The sequence below is a fragment of the Pteropus medius genome, unplaced genomic scaffold, assembly GCF_902729225.1.
Source record: "Pteropus medius unplaced genomic scaffold, Ma_sr-lr_union100, whole genome shotgun sequence".
NCBI lineage: Eukaryota > Metazoa > Chordata > Mammalia > Chiroptera > Pteropodidae > Pteropus > Pteropus medius.
Genome location: NW_024350319.1, coordinates 19056957 through 19075466, shown reverse-complemented (window position 1 = coordinate 19075466; position 18510 = coordinate 19056957). Strand labels below are relative to the sequence as shown.

General features: G+C 31.8%; 1 protein-coding gene across 1 annotated transcript in view; it reads right to left on the bottom strand.

The window, feature by feature from the left end:
- The window catches only part of PKN2 (protein kinase N2), a 130729-nt gene that overhangs the window by 79416 nt on the left and 32803 nt on the right, over positions 1-18510 (bottom strand). Inside the window, exon 2 of the mRNA XM_039838750.1 lies at positions 7948-8248. Within this exon, the coding sequence (XP_039694684.1) occupies positions 7948-8248 (301 nt within the window). The remainder of the gene's footprint in view (positions 1-7947; positions 8249-18510) is intronic.

The window sequence follows — 18510 nt, the reverse complement described above, 5'->3', positions numbered from 1 at the left end:
TAGAATATTATTTAGCAATGAAAAAGAGAAATATGCCATTTACAATAACTTGAGGGCTTGATGACATTATGCTACGTGAGATAACTCAGACAGAGAAAGACAAATACTGTATGATATCACTTATATGTGTAATCTAAAAAAGCCAAGATCTAGTAAAAACAGAAGCTGAGGGTAGGGGAATTAGGGATATGTTGTTTAAGGGTACAGTCTTGGAACAAGTAGGTAAATAAATCCTGAAGTGCTAATGCAAAGCATTGTGATTATAGACAATACTGCATTATAAACTTCAAAGCTGCTAAGAGACTAGATCTTAATTGTTCCTACCACAAAAAAATGATAATTATGTGACAAGATAGAGGTGTTTGCTAATGCTACAGTAATAATCATACTACAATATACAAATGTATCAAACCAACATGTTGTACACTTTAAATTTACACAATGTTCTATACATCAATTATATTTTCAATAAAAATAAATTAAAAGTTTTTTTATATATCAAAACTTTTGTGATGCAGCCAAAGCAATACTTACAGGGTCATCGTAAAACTTACAAGAATATATTAGAAAAGAATAAATTTAAAGTGCTAAGTATCTATCTCAGTTAAAAAAGAATAGCCAAATAATTCTAAAGAGAATGGGAGAAAGGAAGTAATAAAGATTAGGGTAGAGATTAACAAAATAGAAATACACAAAAGAAAGGATCAGTAGAGCCAAATTATTTTTTTTGTGAAGGAGGCAGACTAATATTATAATAAGAAAAGTGGTCAAGGAAGGAAAATGAAGAACATACTGGACTTGGATGTTTTGGCAGTAAAATGGAGAAGAGATGTAGATTTAAGACCTATGTCAAAGGTAGACTCTATAGGGCTTGGTGACTTGACATACAGACTTAACATTGGAGAGTGAAAGTAAAAAATAAGGAAGGCATCTATAATAAAAGTCAGGTTTTAGTTATGGATTACTAGGGTTATGCCATTAATAAGACAGAAAACAAAGGATACGATTTAGAAATAGTATTCTAGGAAAGAAGAGTTCAATTTTAAATGTGATGAGAGGCAAAGTCAGTTGGACATTCAGGTAATATCAATAAGGTTATAAGGCTATAAATTATCAGATGAAGCCCAGAAAACTCATCTTGGCTTGAGATACCACTTTGAAAGTACCAGAAAATATGTACTATTAGAATCTCCCTAAGCTGAGATTTTCCAAGGCCATGATGATGAGTAAAAACTGAATTTGATTGTAGTCTCCCCAAGAACGTGTAGAGTAACAGATATGCTGTTTCTAGTGCTTTTGGTATCTTCTCAAAAACTACAACTAAGTAGTTGGCTTTCAAGATGAATTAGTTCTAAGACATAGGGGCACTCCAGGTCCTTAGAAGGCTCCTGATTATTTAGGGTCCAGTCTTAAACTGGTTCCTTGATTTTCTTAGGGGTTAGTAATGTAGTTCTAACCTTGAGGTCTTTACTTCCCAGCCATAGAAAAGCTTCCTCAGACTTTACTTACAAGCAAACAGGGGTTTCATGTTCAGAATTAGAAGAGCTTAGATGCCTCATACTTGATATTACCTCAAGCTTAAACATCTTTCCACTCCCACTCCCAACAAAACACCCTAGGAAGGACATATATAGTCTGTCCTCCTTGTTTTACAAATGAGAAAAATAAGGCCAGAAGGAGTTGCAAGTGGTAAACAACCACACAACTAGGTCATGGTCCAGCTGGGATGAGAGCTCAAGTTAGAAAACCTTTGGTCTTTATTTTATAGCTGGCTGACTCTCAATGCTTAATATTCATTAAGCGACATTTAAACAGCCAGAATGCCTGCTTCTGTATTAAAGGTATTTATTGCTCTAGGGAAAAAGGAAATATAGTTGAAGTAAACCTAGCAAAACATAAATTAATAATAGTAGTAGCATGCTGAAGCTTATCTATCACCTTCACAACTCTCATCTGTCTCTTAGTTACTATTCACTGGTCAACATTCTGGTTTCCGCTTGGCACTTATAAATTGGTATTTTAAAATAAACTTGTCCAGTGTTACAGTTATATTAACTGTTTATATTTCCTCCCAAATTTTAAACAGATATGCTTACCTTATAAAGCCATCTGGAACCTGCTTAGATTATAATGAATGCTCATTTATTAATGGATGCTTAATCGGTTATTTTATGAATGCAGATGACCTTTGTCAGATGTCACCAACTAAAGTAATTTTGGTGAAATATTTTATTGCTAGTACAATCTCTGGTCTAGCTTTTTAAATATTTTACAAAAAAAGCTTGGATAAAATTGTGGGCTGTAACATTTTTTGTTTAAAGTGAAATAAGCAACCTAGGCATTAAAAATTTCAGAACTGCATGTATCTATTAGATCTTAATGTTTGAAAATCACATATTTACATCCATCTCCTGGTAGAGAAGACTTCTTCATTCTGTATATAACTCTGTACCTAGGGCATGCATAGTTCTTTTGTAAATTCTCCTTAAGATGATGCTACTTTACTTTTCTTATTTCCTCTTTCTGAGTTACAATAATGTATATCACTAACCACTATACATCTGTTAAATTTGTTAAAAAAATCTATATTAACAATACCTAGTGCTGGAGGGGCTATGAAAAACTAGAACTCTCATATTGCTGGTGACAATAAAAAATAGTATAGCCACTCTGGAAAACATTTTGTCAGGTGCTTATAATGCTAAACATACTTCAAATATTACTTAACAATCACATCTCTAAGTATTTACCAAAGTGAACTAAAACATGTTCACACAAAAACCTATTTATGGGTAGTTATAGCAGTTCTACTGAAAATTGCCAAAAACTGGAAATAACTCTAATGTTCTTGGTGAATGGATAAACAAACTGTGGTACATCTTTACAATGTACTGCTACACTCCAATAAAGAATGAATTACTGATAAATGCAAAATCCTGGATAATCATCAAAGAGCAACATGCTGAATAAAAAAGGCCATCTCAAAAGGTTACATACTTTATGATCTATTTATATGATATTGTTGAAAAGCAAACTATGGTGACAGAGAACAGACCAGTGGTCGCCAGGGGATATAAAGTAGGGAGAGAATGTGACGACAAAGAGATAGCACTGTTCCTTTGCTTGATTGTTGTAGTGGTCAGAGAGGAACCCATACGTACATTTAAATTCATGGAATGAGATCCCCCAAAATAATAAATTTTACTGTGTATTAACTTCTTTAAAAAAGTATATCATTGAAGAATTCAAGTACTACAATCTATAGATTATTTAATCTCATAATTTTAAAGATAAGGAAACAAATCCAGGGGTGTTAAAAGTGACTTGCTATTTAATGATCACAGTTCATTAATGACAATCCTTTCCTTAGGAGTTCATGACTTGATACAAAATATATTTACCTCAAAATTAGAAATTCAATCAGAAATAAAGAATATGTAGAAATTACATAACAAACTAGGTCACAAATTCCATACTTATATTTTAATAAATACAAAATTCAACTATAAATTCTATGCCACATTTAGGTGGATAGACCAACAATAAAAAATAAAATAAAATTCTTCTGCTTATTAGGAAAGAGTTCACAAACTGTACTTTGGTCTTTAAGAAAGAAAATTCCCTCAATATAGTTGTATCTTCAGAATTTAGAAGAATTTCCAAGGTTAACGCCAAAAAATCCCAATACTATTAGTTCTATATTAAATTACCATTTCCATTCTGGGTATTCTAGACATTAAGGAAAATATTCACTACTTCAATAGATAAATATCAATCTAAGTTTGGTGGGGTCTGAGAAGATGAAATGGGAAGAAGTAACAAGAAAAGGAAATAAAGTGAAAACAGAGGGGCTTGTACTATACAAATTATTAGTGTATATTAATCAAATTTGAGATATATTCTTATCCTCTTCTTTAGGGATATGCAAGAATCCAAAAATCAAGAAAGTGGTTCTTTCCTAAACATTTCCTTTTGGAATCTCAGTTGCCAATTAAGGCTTAGATTACCATTCCATTTTATAGAGATCCAATAATCTTTTTCATAAGGTACACTCATCTTCATCTGATAATATCCTTACAATTTCTATGTGGGATAATAATAATACTCATGAGACTATTCTTAAAGTATATAGAAGGTGAGCAGGAAGCTTAGAGTATCACAGGCATGAAGAGGACGTCAAAAATTTATTTCTTACTATTCATAAGAATAAATACACACATTTTACAAATAAGAGTCCCATAAAATTAGATCTTGACATTATAAGGAATATTTGAGAGTTTTATAGTTAAAAGTTCTGAAGTTCATCTGATAAAAGTCCTTATTTTACAAATGAGAAACTAAAGATTGATAGTTAGTCATTGTAGAGGTGAATTAAGAGTAGGCCTCCTAACTACTTCCACAGTAATCATTTATACAATATAGACTTAAAATTTGTCTCTCTTCCTCTGAGTCATTGTCTCTGTTTACATACCCCACAAGACAACAGGAATTAGTCAAATATTTCTGCTATTAATCCACGTATATATGTTCCTAGATTTACAATGGGGTTACATCCTGATAAACCCAATGAAGGTTGAAAAATATCCTAAACCGAAATGCCTTTAATACACCTTAACCTACCAAACATCATAGCTTAGCCTCACCTACCTTAAATGTGCTCAGAACACTTACATTAGCCTAGATTGGGCGATTATCTTGAGTTTCATCTCAAGAGTAATTTGCCGCCTTCTTCTCATCAGAAACTGGAGACTCAGATGGATATTTTGTAGACGTGATAAAACATAAAAACACAGAAGCCAAAAAAAGCTAGTGACACAGTACACCGTAGAGTATTGGTTGCTTACCCTTGTGATCACATGGCTGACTAGAAGCTACGGCTTGCTGCCGCGGCCCAGAATCAAGAGAAAATCGCTAGTCCGGGAAAAAATCAAAATTCAAAATTTAACATACGGTTTGAATGTGTATTGCTTTTGCACCATCATAAAGTTAAAAAAACATAAGTTAAAATTATTGTAAATTGGGGGAACATCTGTACTTTAGAGAACTGAAAGCAAAGTACTAGGTCTTTGAATTTTGTCATACTTCATCTAAACAATTTTGTTTACCTTAGCACACAATGTAAAAAATATAAAATTTTATGGTAATATGATTTAAAATTAACATTGAACTGCCTTTGATCCTCTGTGCTGCTGTTGTTGCTTTTTAATGCTGTTATATCAATAATAAGGGGGGGAATATTATTACCAAATCATATGACTATACCATTTGTAAAGAGAATTATTTTTAAAAATAAATTCAAATTTTAACCAACTTGTTAACTTTATTCCAAACAAACTGAAGTATGAAGAAGTCACAGTAGAAACTTATATTTTATGTAACATTTGCCCTGAAATTATCTGAAAAGTCAATATTAAAAATGATCAGTAGAAGTTTCTGGGTTTATCTTAAAAGTTTTATTTTAAGGCTTTATTTCCCAAGTAATGAAATTTTTTTTTCTAAAAAAAAAAAGTTATATTGGGTTTGCCTTTTTTTTTTACTAACATTTAGAAATTCCACCAAGTTGTTAGCACCAGTTATAGGGAAACTTTTAAAATTTAGCTCATGTCTTATGAAAATGATTCCCATCATTAAAATTTCTTGTAGCCATTTTCAGGCTTATAACATAACTTTACTATTGCCAGCTTTCTCTAAATTTCCAAGCTATTAAAATTTTAAAGTATCATGACAAATTGTTTGGTTTTAATTACAACAACTAATATAATACTTTTATTTGCTGGGATTTTTTTCGAGATGTAATATTTACAACTATGATAAGCCTTAAAACCAGGTGAATGAAAACATCCCTACCTTCAAGGAATATACAGTTTAGTAAGTGATAAAATATGTACAACAACATAATAAAACAACATAATAAAACAATGAATGGAAAAAGTAGAACAGAGAAGATAATCAGAGAAAGTTAGGGAATGTTTTCACAGTGATATGCAAATTGGCTTTTGAGGAAGAAAAGGAATTTGATAATAAGATTTAAAGGTCATTTCTTTGTATGAAACTCTAGAAAAGGCAAATCTAATCTAAAAAGATAGAAGGTAGACCAGAGGATGTTAAAGCCAGAGATGGGAATTGGAGATTGGCTGAGAAATTTATATATACAAGAGAACCACTGAAGTGATGGAAATGTTCAGGATCGCTGGTTGTAGTGATGGTTATTAGAGTATAGTCATTTGTTAAAATTCATCAATGTGCATTTTTATCATGTATAATTTATATTTCAGCAAAGTTTAAACAATTGTAATGGGACTGGGGAAACCAAATGAACTCTTTGTATGGCAAAAACTCTTCTATACGTCAATTACAAGGTAGTTGTCAGTATTCTGTGAGGAGGAAAATATTTTCTCTAAATAAACAGAGTTTAAAGCTCTAGCACTGATTCTTATTTTAGACCTCTTCTAAAGAAGTAATGGGCAAAAAATGTAGAGCTTGGCAGAGTTCCAATAGAACAGGCTATTTCTAAGTTTATATGGCATTGCTAAAAAAAGCACTTTCATAATACAAATATCCACTTATAATGTAATTATTAATGTGTTGGTAAGAATACCAGATGAGGAGTTGAAGAGTTTAGCTAGCTTTGTGATTCTGAGCCAATTAATTCACATCTTTGGAATTATTTAAGCTCTAAAATAAGAAGGCTTGTTTCTCTCTGATTTTTCATTTTCAAGATTCAATTATTCTTACAAGGTTGAAATCTCTACATAGAAAGTCTCCAAAGGAAATCCCTAAGGTAAGTACTATATGTTGAAATTGATACATAAAAAGAAGTTCTATCAAGTACACTGAATATCAAGAAGTGTTTTATTTAACTTTTGAGATTGGTAATTTGAGAGTCTTAGTCAAATTTATGTATTTTCTTAATCAAATTTAATTTTACTTATATGTGCTATGTCTTATTACCTAATCATACAATTTCTTCTAAAATTTCTACAGTGCTAGAAACATTATTAAAACAACTTTTACTCGAAAAAGTTGAGGGTTACAGAGATTAAACACCTTTTTCAAAATATCATCTTTGCAAAGACAAAAATATTAGATCAATTATTAGATCAATGTGTATTAAATAATTTTTTAAGTGAAAAGTTTTAGAAAGTGTGTGTGTGCGTGTGTGTGTGTGTGTGTATCTATATTTGGATGAATATTGGTACAAAGACATAAATTTTTTTCTGGAGGTATAAACAACAAAGAGTTAGTAATGCTACCATTAGGGAGGGGGCCGAGGGTGGAGAGAGGTAGTTTTTCTACTTTTATTTTCTGTACCACTAAAAAATTTCCAACATGAACATTTGTTAATTTTATGTTTAAAAATTATGCTCTTAGGTTGGACTTATGGGTCACATTTTCATTTTATTTTCTATATTTAAGAAAAAAAAGTAATGTTTGGCTTTTTAGATTTTCTTCCTTTTTAAACAATATGCCTGGTGGTTTAGTTGTTAATTCAGTTGCTTAAAGCACAAAGAACAAAAATCATAGGTTTGATTAATTATATTTGCAAAGAATAAAAACAGCCCTTGGTAACAGAATGCATTTTTAACTCTAAAAAGTCATCTGGCAAACTCCTGCTGCCGATCACATGGATGAATCAGGTAGAAGCATGTGGCTGACTCAGTACAGAACATTAATACTGGAAAATAACTCTAAGTAATATCTTTCTGACAGAGGCTAAGAGAGTAGATAGCAGAGTTACTCATCTCTAAGTAAACGTTTCAATTTTCATATCCATCAATTCATCTATTTCTGAATAGAACATAAACAAGATCTTAACTATAATAGAAAATACAGTCCTTGTACTTTTAGAAAAAGCTAAAAACTACATATTGCAAAGCACATTATTTTAAAAAATGATACATTTCTTATTAGTATACCATATAAAGATCAAATAAAATACACATATACCTGTAACATCTTCTGGGTCTGATACAACAATATGTGCATTTAGTTCCTGTAGCTTATGATGCAATTCTTCTAATTTTTTATTTGATTTTTTCAAAATGTTGTCCACATAAGCCAAACTCTTTTTATCTGTTGTGACTTTCCTCAGATTTTCAGCTCCTTCTTTGATTTTCAGTTCTTTCCTTATTTCTCTCTTGATTCGATCCTTAATATCATCCAATTTCTGTTGCACCACTGTATCTGAAAAGTCTAATTTTTGAACAGCACTCACATTCTCAGAAAATGGAAGACTTCGGGAATCTCCCTACAGAGAAAAACAAACATACAAATGTGGCATTTTAGGAAACTTAGCTGCTCAGTAAAATGTGCAGCATAAAAATAAAACTGTACATAAAGTGATTCTTTATTAAGTGCATTACATTTAATTACATTTAATTCTTTTCTTAAAAAAAGCAACAAACTATTTATTTACCTTTATAACAATATAAATTCATAAGTTCAAAAACTCTATCCACTCACTAAATAACATTAGCTGATAAATTTACATTAAAATAAATATAACTTATACACACACGAAGGCATCTTACAATTGGATTTTTGATATCTCATAAACCAAAATTAGATTCCAATACTGACAGTGTGAATCGGGGGCAAGTTATTTAACCTTTCAAATGCCCAGTTTAATCATCTGTAAAATCTAAATAATAATATTGACCACCTTTCAGAGACATTTTGATAATTTAAAATATTATACGTGAAGCTCCAAATACAGTTCTTGGCCAACTGTAGTCACTTAATTAGTGAAAATTATTAAGTTCCATAGATGAGATAAAATCCTATTTTATCTTCTATAAGAAACCTCATATAAATAAACTAATGTTGGCAAAATAAAGTTACACCCTTTGAATACTTTTTAGTTAATAAATTACATGCATTAAGGCTTGGGAATACTAGATTCAGAATTCTATATATTTCATGACTAACAATCGCAACTGAAACTTTGTTTAACTCACAACAAAAACGTCATTACTAGAAAATATATCCTAATTATGTTCTCCAGATAGAAGACAATACATGGTATCAGTTTTTCATCTTAAAATAAATATCAAATCAAGTAAGCACATCTAATCTACACTTAAAACAACCGAAGTTACATTCCAGCTATCTGTATATCATTCACTATTTTAAACTCCATTACTATAATACTAATGGTTTTTAAATTGTTAATTTCTAAAAACACAAGAAAGTAGAGATAACGTTTACTTTTTGGAAGAGAAATTGAGTTTGTGAAGTACACAGAAGAGACAGATTTTACTGTGCAACTTTTATTATATCTTTTGAACCACAGACTTAATTAAAAGATTTTCTTTAATTTCTTTGGGAATTCATCACACCCATATAGATAAGTTCTATTTAAATTCTTGGTACAGATACTTTTTTCACCTAATTCTTAACTTCTAAAAAACGTGTATGTTGCAAAACAAAGAGTTCACAGGTAGGAAGATATAGGATCTAGTCTTGGCTTTGTATGACTTTACCCAAGCCAGTAGGCATACTATGCAAAAAATTAAGTAGTTGATCCATAAATCTGTTCTTGACCTTTTTAGGGCCAAAGAACCCTTTTGAAACTTTCTGATAAAGAAAAAATAACAACAACAAAACAACAATAGAGCAAAGAAAATTTCATATTTGTATGTACAATTTCCAGATTCCATAGATCTTAGAGTATAGGTGATCTACATCTGTTGGTCTTAAATAGCTGAATCTTTTTTCTTTTAAATTTATATAATTTGATACAAATAAAGATATGTATTTATTTTAAAAAATAGTTTTTAAAATTTAAAATGTCTGATTCTTAGGTCTTCTACCTGAACCAAAATAATGTCTAGGTTTTTTACTACATACAATAGAATATAAGTCCTATTATCCATTTATTCAGTTTCCAAAGTTTGTGAATCCATCTTTGGCTGGTTATCAAAACACTAGTACATACGACTACTGTCAACTAATAAAATTCCAAATTTCTGCTACCTTAGCTTCAGGTAAAGTGGGCTGAGGCAAACAATGCTTAGATGAAAAAGTTCAAGCTAACCGCATTCATGTGGATATTGTTATTTCTATCCTTATAGACTTAGAATACCACATGAATTGCTTTCAAAAATTTGCGCTTTAATATTATACACTAAGCCAGAGGTTCCCTAAATTTGATTCCTGGTGACCTTAGTAATTTTTTCCTTATGTCCTATAGTCCAAAAGAAATACCTAACATTTATTATGTAGTAACAGCCAAACAACTTAATAAGTACTTACATTATAATAACTTTGTAACTGTTTCAAATAATAGAAATTGAAAAAAAATTATATTTTTATTTCACTCTTTAATGACCACAGTTACTTATTAACGGGATATGTCTGCCTGTTGAGTACCTTCACAATTTCTCAAACCTTGAAATCAGATTGGATATTCCCATCTTCATTTCATGTTCCATTGTACAAAGGGAATGTAGAATAATCTAATATTGAAACCTATCTGACTTCAAGTTAGTTCATATTGTACCCAACAAATGGTGTCACTGTTTCCCTAAACAATTTAAAATACACTGCAGTACCCTGAGACTTTGTGAGGCACCCTAGAGAGCTTTGTTGTATAGTTTTGAGAACCATGGTACTAAGACTGTTACTAAGTCTAACATGGTATTAAGGCCGTTTAAAAAAAATGCTATATGAAAATGGCTTATACATACACTTTAAGGCCCTTCCTACTTCAACTCTCATTTCTTTTCAATTTGCTCCCTAAATTCCAATCGATTACACAAATTTACTGATGAAGACAATCTCTCTTGGCTCGGCTACAATGTGTGCTACACTTTTTTGGGGATGCGCCCTTTCTTTCTTTCTTCGACTATCTTTTTCTTCCTAGTCTCTTCTTTGCTCAATTAACTTTTACTTTGTTCAGAGCTCATAATTCTTTCCAGGAAAGAATTTCCTGTCTATGTCCTTCCTTAGAATTTATATTAAATGCCTCTCCTGTGTGCTCTTGTAGGATACATCCTATTTAAACAATTATCTTTTGTTATCTGACCACCCTAAAGACAATGAGCAATTTGAGAGCAGGGATTATGCCTGGCAGAGTAGTTTTGTTGTTTTTCTTAACAATTTGTACATTATACTATTTAATATTTTTTAGAATTCAAGAAAATCTGTCATTGCTGAGGAAGTCATGTTTTCCTACTTCTGATAAAGAGAACTCACACTCCAGGAAGCTCAAAGGCAAAACTGATATTCAGTCATAGCAAGTATATTAGCTAGAATGGGATATGAACCATATGTAGTTAGCATGTTTGCTTCCCCTCTTCCTTTTCATAGGCTTGAAATTTTAGTAACCATATTTTTACTTCCATCTTTCATTGTGACATGGCTCAAACACCTTTTGGAAAGGAGCAGGAGATAAATATAATTAGTATTTTAAGGTCAATAAATGCCTTTGAGAGCGGATAAAAAAGGTTACAGTACTTTCTCTTATGCCTTTCCTAAAAATTTTATTTGCAATACACTGTGAAAATTATTGGAAAATGTAATTTTCTGGCATTTGGAACAACTGAAATAAGATATTCCATCTATTAAATTATGTCTCCACCCTAAAAAAAGTTATACACGTATGTATGTATGTGTGTGTGTATGTGTGCGCGCCAGGAACTAGCATTAGGCAATGAATTAATATTCTTGACAGAAGAAAGATAAATTAGCTTCAGAAAAATAGCTATTTAACCAGTGAAAATCTTTGGTGATAATCTTTGTCTGAAGAGGTTCTATAACAGGCAGTAGTAACTGTCTATACCAGCTACATTATATTAATTTATGTTTACAAGCTTCACACTTTCAGCCACTATTCACAACTCTTTTCTACTCTATAAAATTTCATGCCTCCCCCAAAAGTAAAGAGTAGACACCCTTTTTATCTTCTTAAAACAAAGTGAGATCCAACTTATAATCACAAACTCTTCAAAATTCATTAATACAATAAAAAAGTAGAGAGACAAAAGATAAAAAAAAAACTAATCTTAAGAATAAAACTAAACTCTTAAGAGTATTCATGATCCTCTGCCAATTTTATATCTATAAAGGAAACCCCATAATTATATCTTTTTTCACTCAAATCATAAGCTTAGCCATTCTATTCTAGTCAAATTAATTGAACACTGCTATTTACATTCTTTACCATGTTTCTTATATACAATTCCTTTCACTCTCAATCTAAACTCATGATCATAAAATACTTGTTCAAAAATATTTAAAGTTTTTCATGATTAATACTATCTACCTATTTTTAATGTATTTTTAATTTTATATCAGCCATGTTCTTAATGCAGTCATTCAATCAGATAGATCAAATACAAACACAAGGAAACCATTTGTGGAATTAATATCCTCAGGATTTTTAGAACTATCAATGATTTTAGGTAAGTACATTTCAAGTGGCTAAATACAAGAAAGAACTGAGATCTCAATGAATAAGAAACAAAGAGTAAAGATTAGATGGCTTTCAAAGGAACTGAAATAAATTTAAAACTGAGTAGATAGGTTGAATAGCGAATTAGACCAAGATAATAAATTAGTACACTGGCAGTTAAATAACTGAGAAAACTACTCTGAATTCATCACACAGAGATATGAGAAATTAAAGGGCACGGAAGATAAAATAAGAAGACCCAAGATCCATCTAATAAGAGCTCCAGAATAAGAGAATAAAGAAAATAGAGAAGTATTTCATGAAGAAATAAATGAATAAGAATATTCCAGAACTGAGGAATGATATAAATCCTTATACTGGAAGGTCATATCAAGTTGCAAATAAGATAAATAAAAATAATAAAAGTAAACAGAGAGAAAAGGCTTTTTATCTACAAATGAAAGACAATTAGATCAACAGAAGACAGCCTTAAGTCACAACAGGGGCCCAAAACTATTAAACTTCTGTAGGATTTCAGCTTTTATCTTATGGTCTTGGTATATTGCTAAAGTTTTTGGTAAAATTACAAAACAATGTACTTCAAAATATTAACATTCTGGGGAAAGTTACAGATGAACAAACCCAGAGTCCATGTTATATTAACATCATTCCTTTGTTCACTAATCATGTATGTTAACTTACATTAAAGAAAAATTGTGCTCTGGCAAAAGAGACTGTACTAATTTTACCTCTTAAACTAAAAAAAGATTTTATAATGTTGGTAACAATCCCATAAGCCTTTATAAAATTAAAAATATATTAAAAAAAACTTAAAAATAGTGATTCCCTTTGACCCAGTAATTTTAATTCTAGAAATATAACCTAAGAAAATAATTAGAAATTATTACCATGTAGAATAGCCAATTCAATAACTTTTAAATTAACCAATAATATGTGCAAGGCACTGCAATGGGCAGAGACGGACTCCCTTATGAAGCTTAAAAAAAGCAGGGCCTTAAACAAATTTATAGGAAAGAGAAAGTTCAGGATGCTAAGTAAATGTCATAACAAAAGAATTTCAAACAGTCTAGAGAATAAGAAAAGGTTTCTCTCATTTATGCTGTTTATTATTCCAAAGCAGGATGTCTAGCTTGATATATTGCTACTATGTACACCCAGTTTTATTTCAAATTATATTTAAAATAAGAATGGGAGAAAAAAGACTGGAAGAAAAGAGATTAAAATATTAACAATAATTATCTCTGGGCAAAAAAATTAAAAGAAATTTTTATTTGTAGTTCAAAGTTTTCTATATTTTCTGAATTTTTTTTATAGCAATGAGTATATACTGCCTGTTTACTAAGAAAGGAAAGATATTATTTTTTTAAAAAAGTAACTTTCACTTTATTTAAATTTTGACAAATGTAAAAGCTTATATCTTATAATCTACAGGATATTTACTATTTAACTAGGTTATTTTGAGTTAATATAATACTACTGCAAGGTATGAGACTACACATTCCACTCTAATTAGACCATATCATGCGTCAGCCAACTATTTCAAATATACAAATGTGTTAATGTGTATTTGATAAGTACAATTATTTTTATTTTATGAAATAATGAAATTCTGACCTGTAGACTAAAACATAAATTAACATTTTCAATTTATTATATTTCGACAAACTCACAGTGAGGAAAAACACTAAAATAAGAACAGGATCAGATTCAAAGAACAAAATGAAGAAAAAAGTCTGTCACTTATGACCCAGTACTTCATTGAGGGAGAGACAGGAAAGGATGTTTACTCCTCACTGGCCAACTTCCCAGAGAAGAAGTGAAAAAGCTGTTACTTGCTCTTTATTATAGAAATATAAAAAGTTTGACTCGACAGATGACAAGAAATGTTGGACTACCCAAAAAAACTCACGGGCTACAGTGATTCATATACTGTTTTAGCTAGAAGGAATTTCAAAGATTATGTAGACTAACTCCCTTGATTTTAGTTTTGAGGAAAGCAGGTTCAAAGCAGCTAAGCAACTTGCCTAAGGTCACAAAGAAATGTCAGTGACCTGGCTGGGTTTAGCATACTACTCTCCTGACTCCTAGTTTGGTGTTCTTTTACTCCACAATGTCTTCTTAGGAGAGATCTTTGCAGCATCCATTGCCTTATATTTTGAACTACACCTTGACCTAATTGAGATTTGCATTAATTAATGGATATTATGTGTCTTAAAGCAGGGATATTGGCAAGACGTATTTCCTCTTACTCTCTAATTTTACCCTAATCCAATATTCTGTGTCTCAGGGGAGAATATTCTTAACTAGAAAATAAGAAACCAGTTTTAACACCAGCTTTCTGTCACTATCTATGCAACCCAAGAATGTTATCCCATCTCTCTGTACCTGTTTGCTCATCTGCAAAATGATTTTTGACTTTTACAACTTTTAGTTAATTTCTTTTAAAACTTCATTTATTCAAAAAATTCACTGAATGCTAGACAATGGAAATGGCACAATCTTGTTTTCTTTCAGATATTCAATTTATTAAGGAAGACAGTCATGAAACCCAAACATAATCTGAAGCAGTAAAGCTTTATACAAAAGTATGTCATATTGTGTGTGTGCGTGCACGCGTGTGTGTGAACAGCAGCCTCAGTTAGAACATAGTATAATGGAAAGAACCAATAAATATTTGGAGTCAGACTGGCCATGCATAAATTCTGATACTACAACCATGTTAAAGTTTTAATTTCCTCATCTGCAAAATGGAATAATTACAGCTACTTCGACTGCATTATTTCTAAGTCTCATAATGGCTATGCCTAGGATTAAGAAGTATGCTTTCATAGCAATATTACAGTTGCTGGCACATAATCAGCACTGAAGTACACAGTGCTGGGTACCTACATAATATACATTCTCCTTTTATCCTTACTAAGAAAACTCCCATTTTGTTAGATGTAAAAAGTGCACGCATAAAATTCTCATTTCACCAGACTTAATTATAGCTTGAAGTGACCATATGACAATTCTTGTCAAAGAGAAGTAAGCCCAGGATTTGTGGGAAAGATTCCACTTCTTTCTTTCTTTTTTCCTAGAACAGAGATCCATGGTCTAAAGGTACAGGAGTTATCCTGTGAAAAAGGGGCAGATAGGACAAAAATCAACACACTAAAGATAGCAAAGCAAAGAGCCTGGGACTCTGATGGTTTACTGAACTGCTGCTACACAAGTACTGGACTGCTTTTGAAATATAAAACCCTACTTAACTAAGGATCATATAGGGTCAATATAGATTTGGCTTTTACTCTGAGTGAAATGGGGTAGGGCTTAGGCAAAGAAGTGATATGGTATGACTTCCTGTGTTAAAAAAGATTTAAAGAGGGCAGAAGAAGCAGGGAAGCCCATTACAAAGCTATGGTAGATTGTTACAAAATGACCTTAATGAATCCTGCCTTCCTGCAGTGACATCATGTAGCCCCTCTCCACACTCAAGGTTAGCCTTTTGACTTACTCTCACTAATAGTGTGATGGAAGTGACATTCTGATGATGGGCAGGGAGTTCCAAGAGCAGGCCTCAAGAGGATTCATAGCTTCTGTTTTGCTCTTGAAAACCCAAATACTATTTAAAGAAGTCCAGACTATTCTGCTAGAGAGGCCCTGGAGGATGAGAGACCATGTGGAAAGAGGCCATGTGGAAGAGAATCAAAACATTCCAGATGTTTCAGCCGTTCCAGTGAAGGCACCAGACAACATTTGAGTGAAGCTATAGTGGACATTCCAACCCAGCTTAGCCACCAGCTGAATGCAGCTGCCTAAGTAAGCACTGGCAAGACCAGCAGAAGGAACACCTAGTATACCCACGAAATCTTGAGATGAGTTTGTTCTACCATAATAGATATGTGATACAGAGGATATTTCAGTAACTCAGGCAAGAGATGATAGCTCTAAGCACTCTCTTCAATTACAATGATTAATTACTTTTGTTGACTCTCAATAGATAAAAAGTATAATGATCTAATTTGAAAGATGGGGAGGGAATGTTAATAATATTAAAAAAGAAAAAACAATTTCCATCTTTTCCTTTTTTGCAACCCTTCACCTCCTCTCACACATATTTCAAGAAGAATGTAGAGACAACAATTTTTATCTTAAAAAAAGCAAAACATAAAATCATTACTTTTTAAAATAGACCTGCTTTAAAAAAATTGCCTTGCTTCTTCACCATTCCTGTCGCAAAACTAAGAATAAGCTGCATGTGGGCAACGACATCTAATCTTTAACTCATAGGTCGATTTAGTAGTAGTCAGTCATATGATTAAAGTAGACCCATTCAGATGCCCTTTTCAGGAACTGATAAAGAAGTTCTTCTCCTGAGAACACCAGTTGCAAATACAATAAAAATCTGAAGCTACTGATGAACAGAAGTGCTTTCCTTACCACAGATAGCCAGAAAACAAAGCTAATCCAGAAAGAAGCAAAGATGAGACAAAGAGAAAAAGATCACTGAGGGCCATTAGTTGAGCATCTAAATCCAGTCATGCTTAAAACAAATATACTCTACCACTAAATTTAGTCACAGTGCCAACCAATTCCTTTTGCCTTGAGTTAGTGTGATGTAAGATTTTTTGTATCATAAATCAGAGTCCCAAATAATGTGATAAGTCTACCTTCCTGCTTTGAAACATAAAATTTTATCTCTCTAATTTAGTAATGATAGCTGCAATTCCATATCTCTTTATATGATTTTTTTCCAACATCATGGTCAATGTTCCTTTAAAGTGTTAGTATAATAAGTCTAAATAACCTCATTTTATACCACAAAACTGAACCTAATGGGTCAGATTTCCACTCTTGTTCCAAAGGATGCCACTAGTAATTTCTTATTTTATTTTGCAAACTCTTCTCCCTCGAGTTTCTGGGAAATATTTCTCATCACTCAAACCATGTGATTCTAGTGAGGTCTTCAATGCTCCTACATGATCTATATCCCTGGCCACAGCTGAATGATCTAAAAATGGACAGCTAACTAAGCTAAACCATATCCTGGCCAAACATGACTGATCCATTCATTTACTGATGGACATCTTGGTTGTTTCCAGGTTTCAGCAATTATTAACCTGTTATAAGCATTCATATACAGGTAAAATATAGAAATTTTTATATAGGTACATATACAGGTTAGTATATACACATCTCCTTGCTCTGTTAGATAAGAGAGACTAAAAGACAAGATACTTCAGTAGCAACAAATACACCTAATGCCTTGATCTTGATTTCTAATACTGGTTTCCAATAAAAAACAAAAACAAAAACAAAAAAAACAAGACTCCAGAAAAATGACTTATTTTAGGACTAGAGCAGGAAATATACAAGAAAGTAAGGATGTGCTCAAAACCAAACAAAAATGTCTCATTGATAAAGGTTTGTCAAAGGGACACGAGAGCCAGCTAAAAAAGCCCCTAATCGCCAAAGTTGGAACAATTTTAGCAACAAAATAAATAACAGTATTGGATTATAATCCAAAGTATAAAATAAATATCAGTCCATAGTGATAACACTATAAGTAAATAAATGAATGGTGAAGGAGCTAAATCTTCTGTACGGAAGAATTCAAAATAATTTATATAGATATTCTGCCCTTTCCAAGAAGAGGAGCATAAATCTCCACTCCTTAAATGTGGGCTGTATATAGTGATTTCCTTTGAAAAAGTACAGTATGAAAAGGAGGAAAAAAGAGTAACTACAGTTAGGAGAAACCTGACAAACACTACCTCGGCTAGATAATCAAGTTCAATATCAATGATAAATGTTAATATTATGTACATTTGATATGGTATGATGAAAATGGTGCTTTAACACTATAGTTTACTTTCCTAAAACCCACAACTCTGGTCTAATCACGAAAAAAATACCAATTCCAATAGAGAAGCATCTACAAAATATCCAACTACTACTCTTCAAAATTAAGGTCAGACAATGAATGGATTTCTGGGCTTTTGTCCCCCATCTAGCAGTAGCAAGTTGTCTAAAATGGCAATCCCCTCTTCCAGTGATGTTTTGTCAATGAAGACCAAGTGGGGACCAAGTCAAAAATTCCACTCCTATTCAGA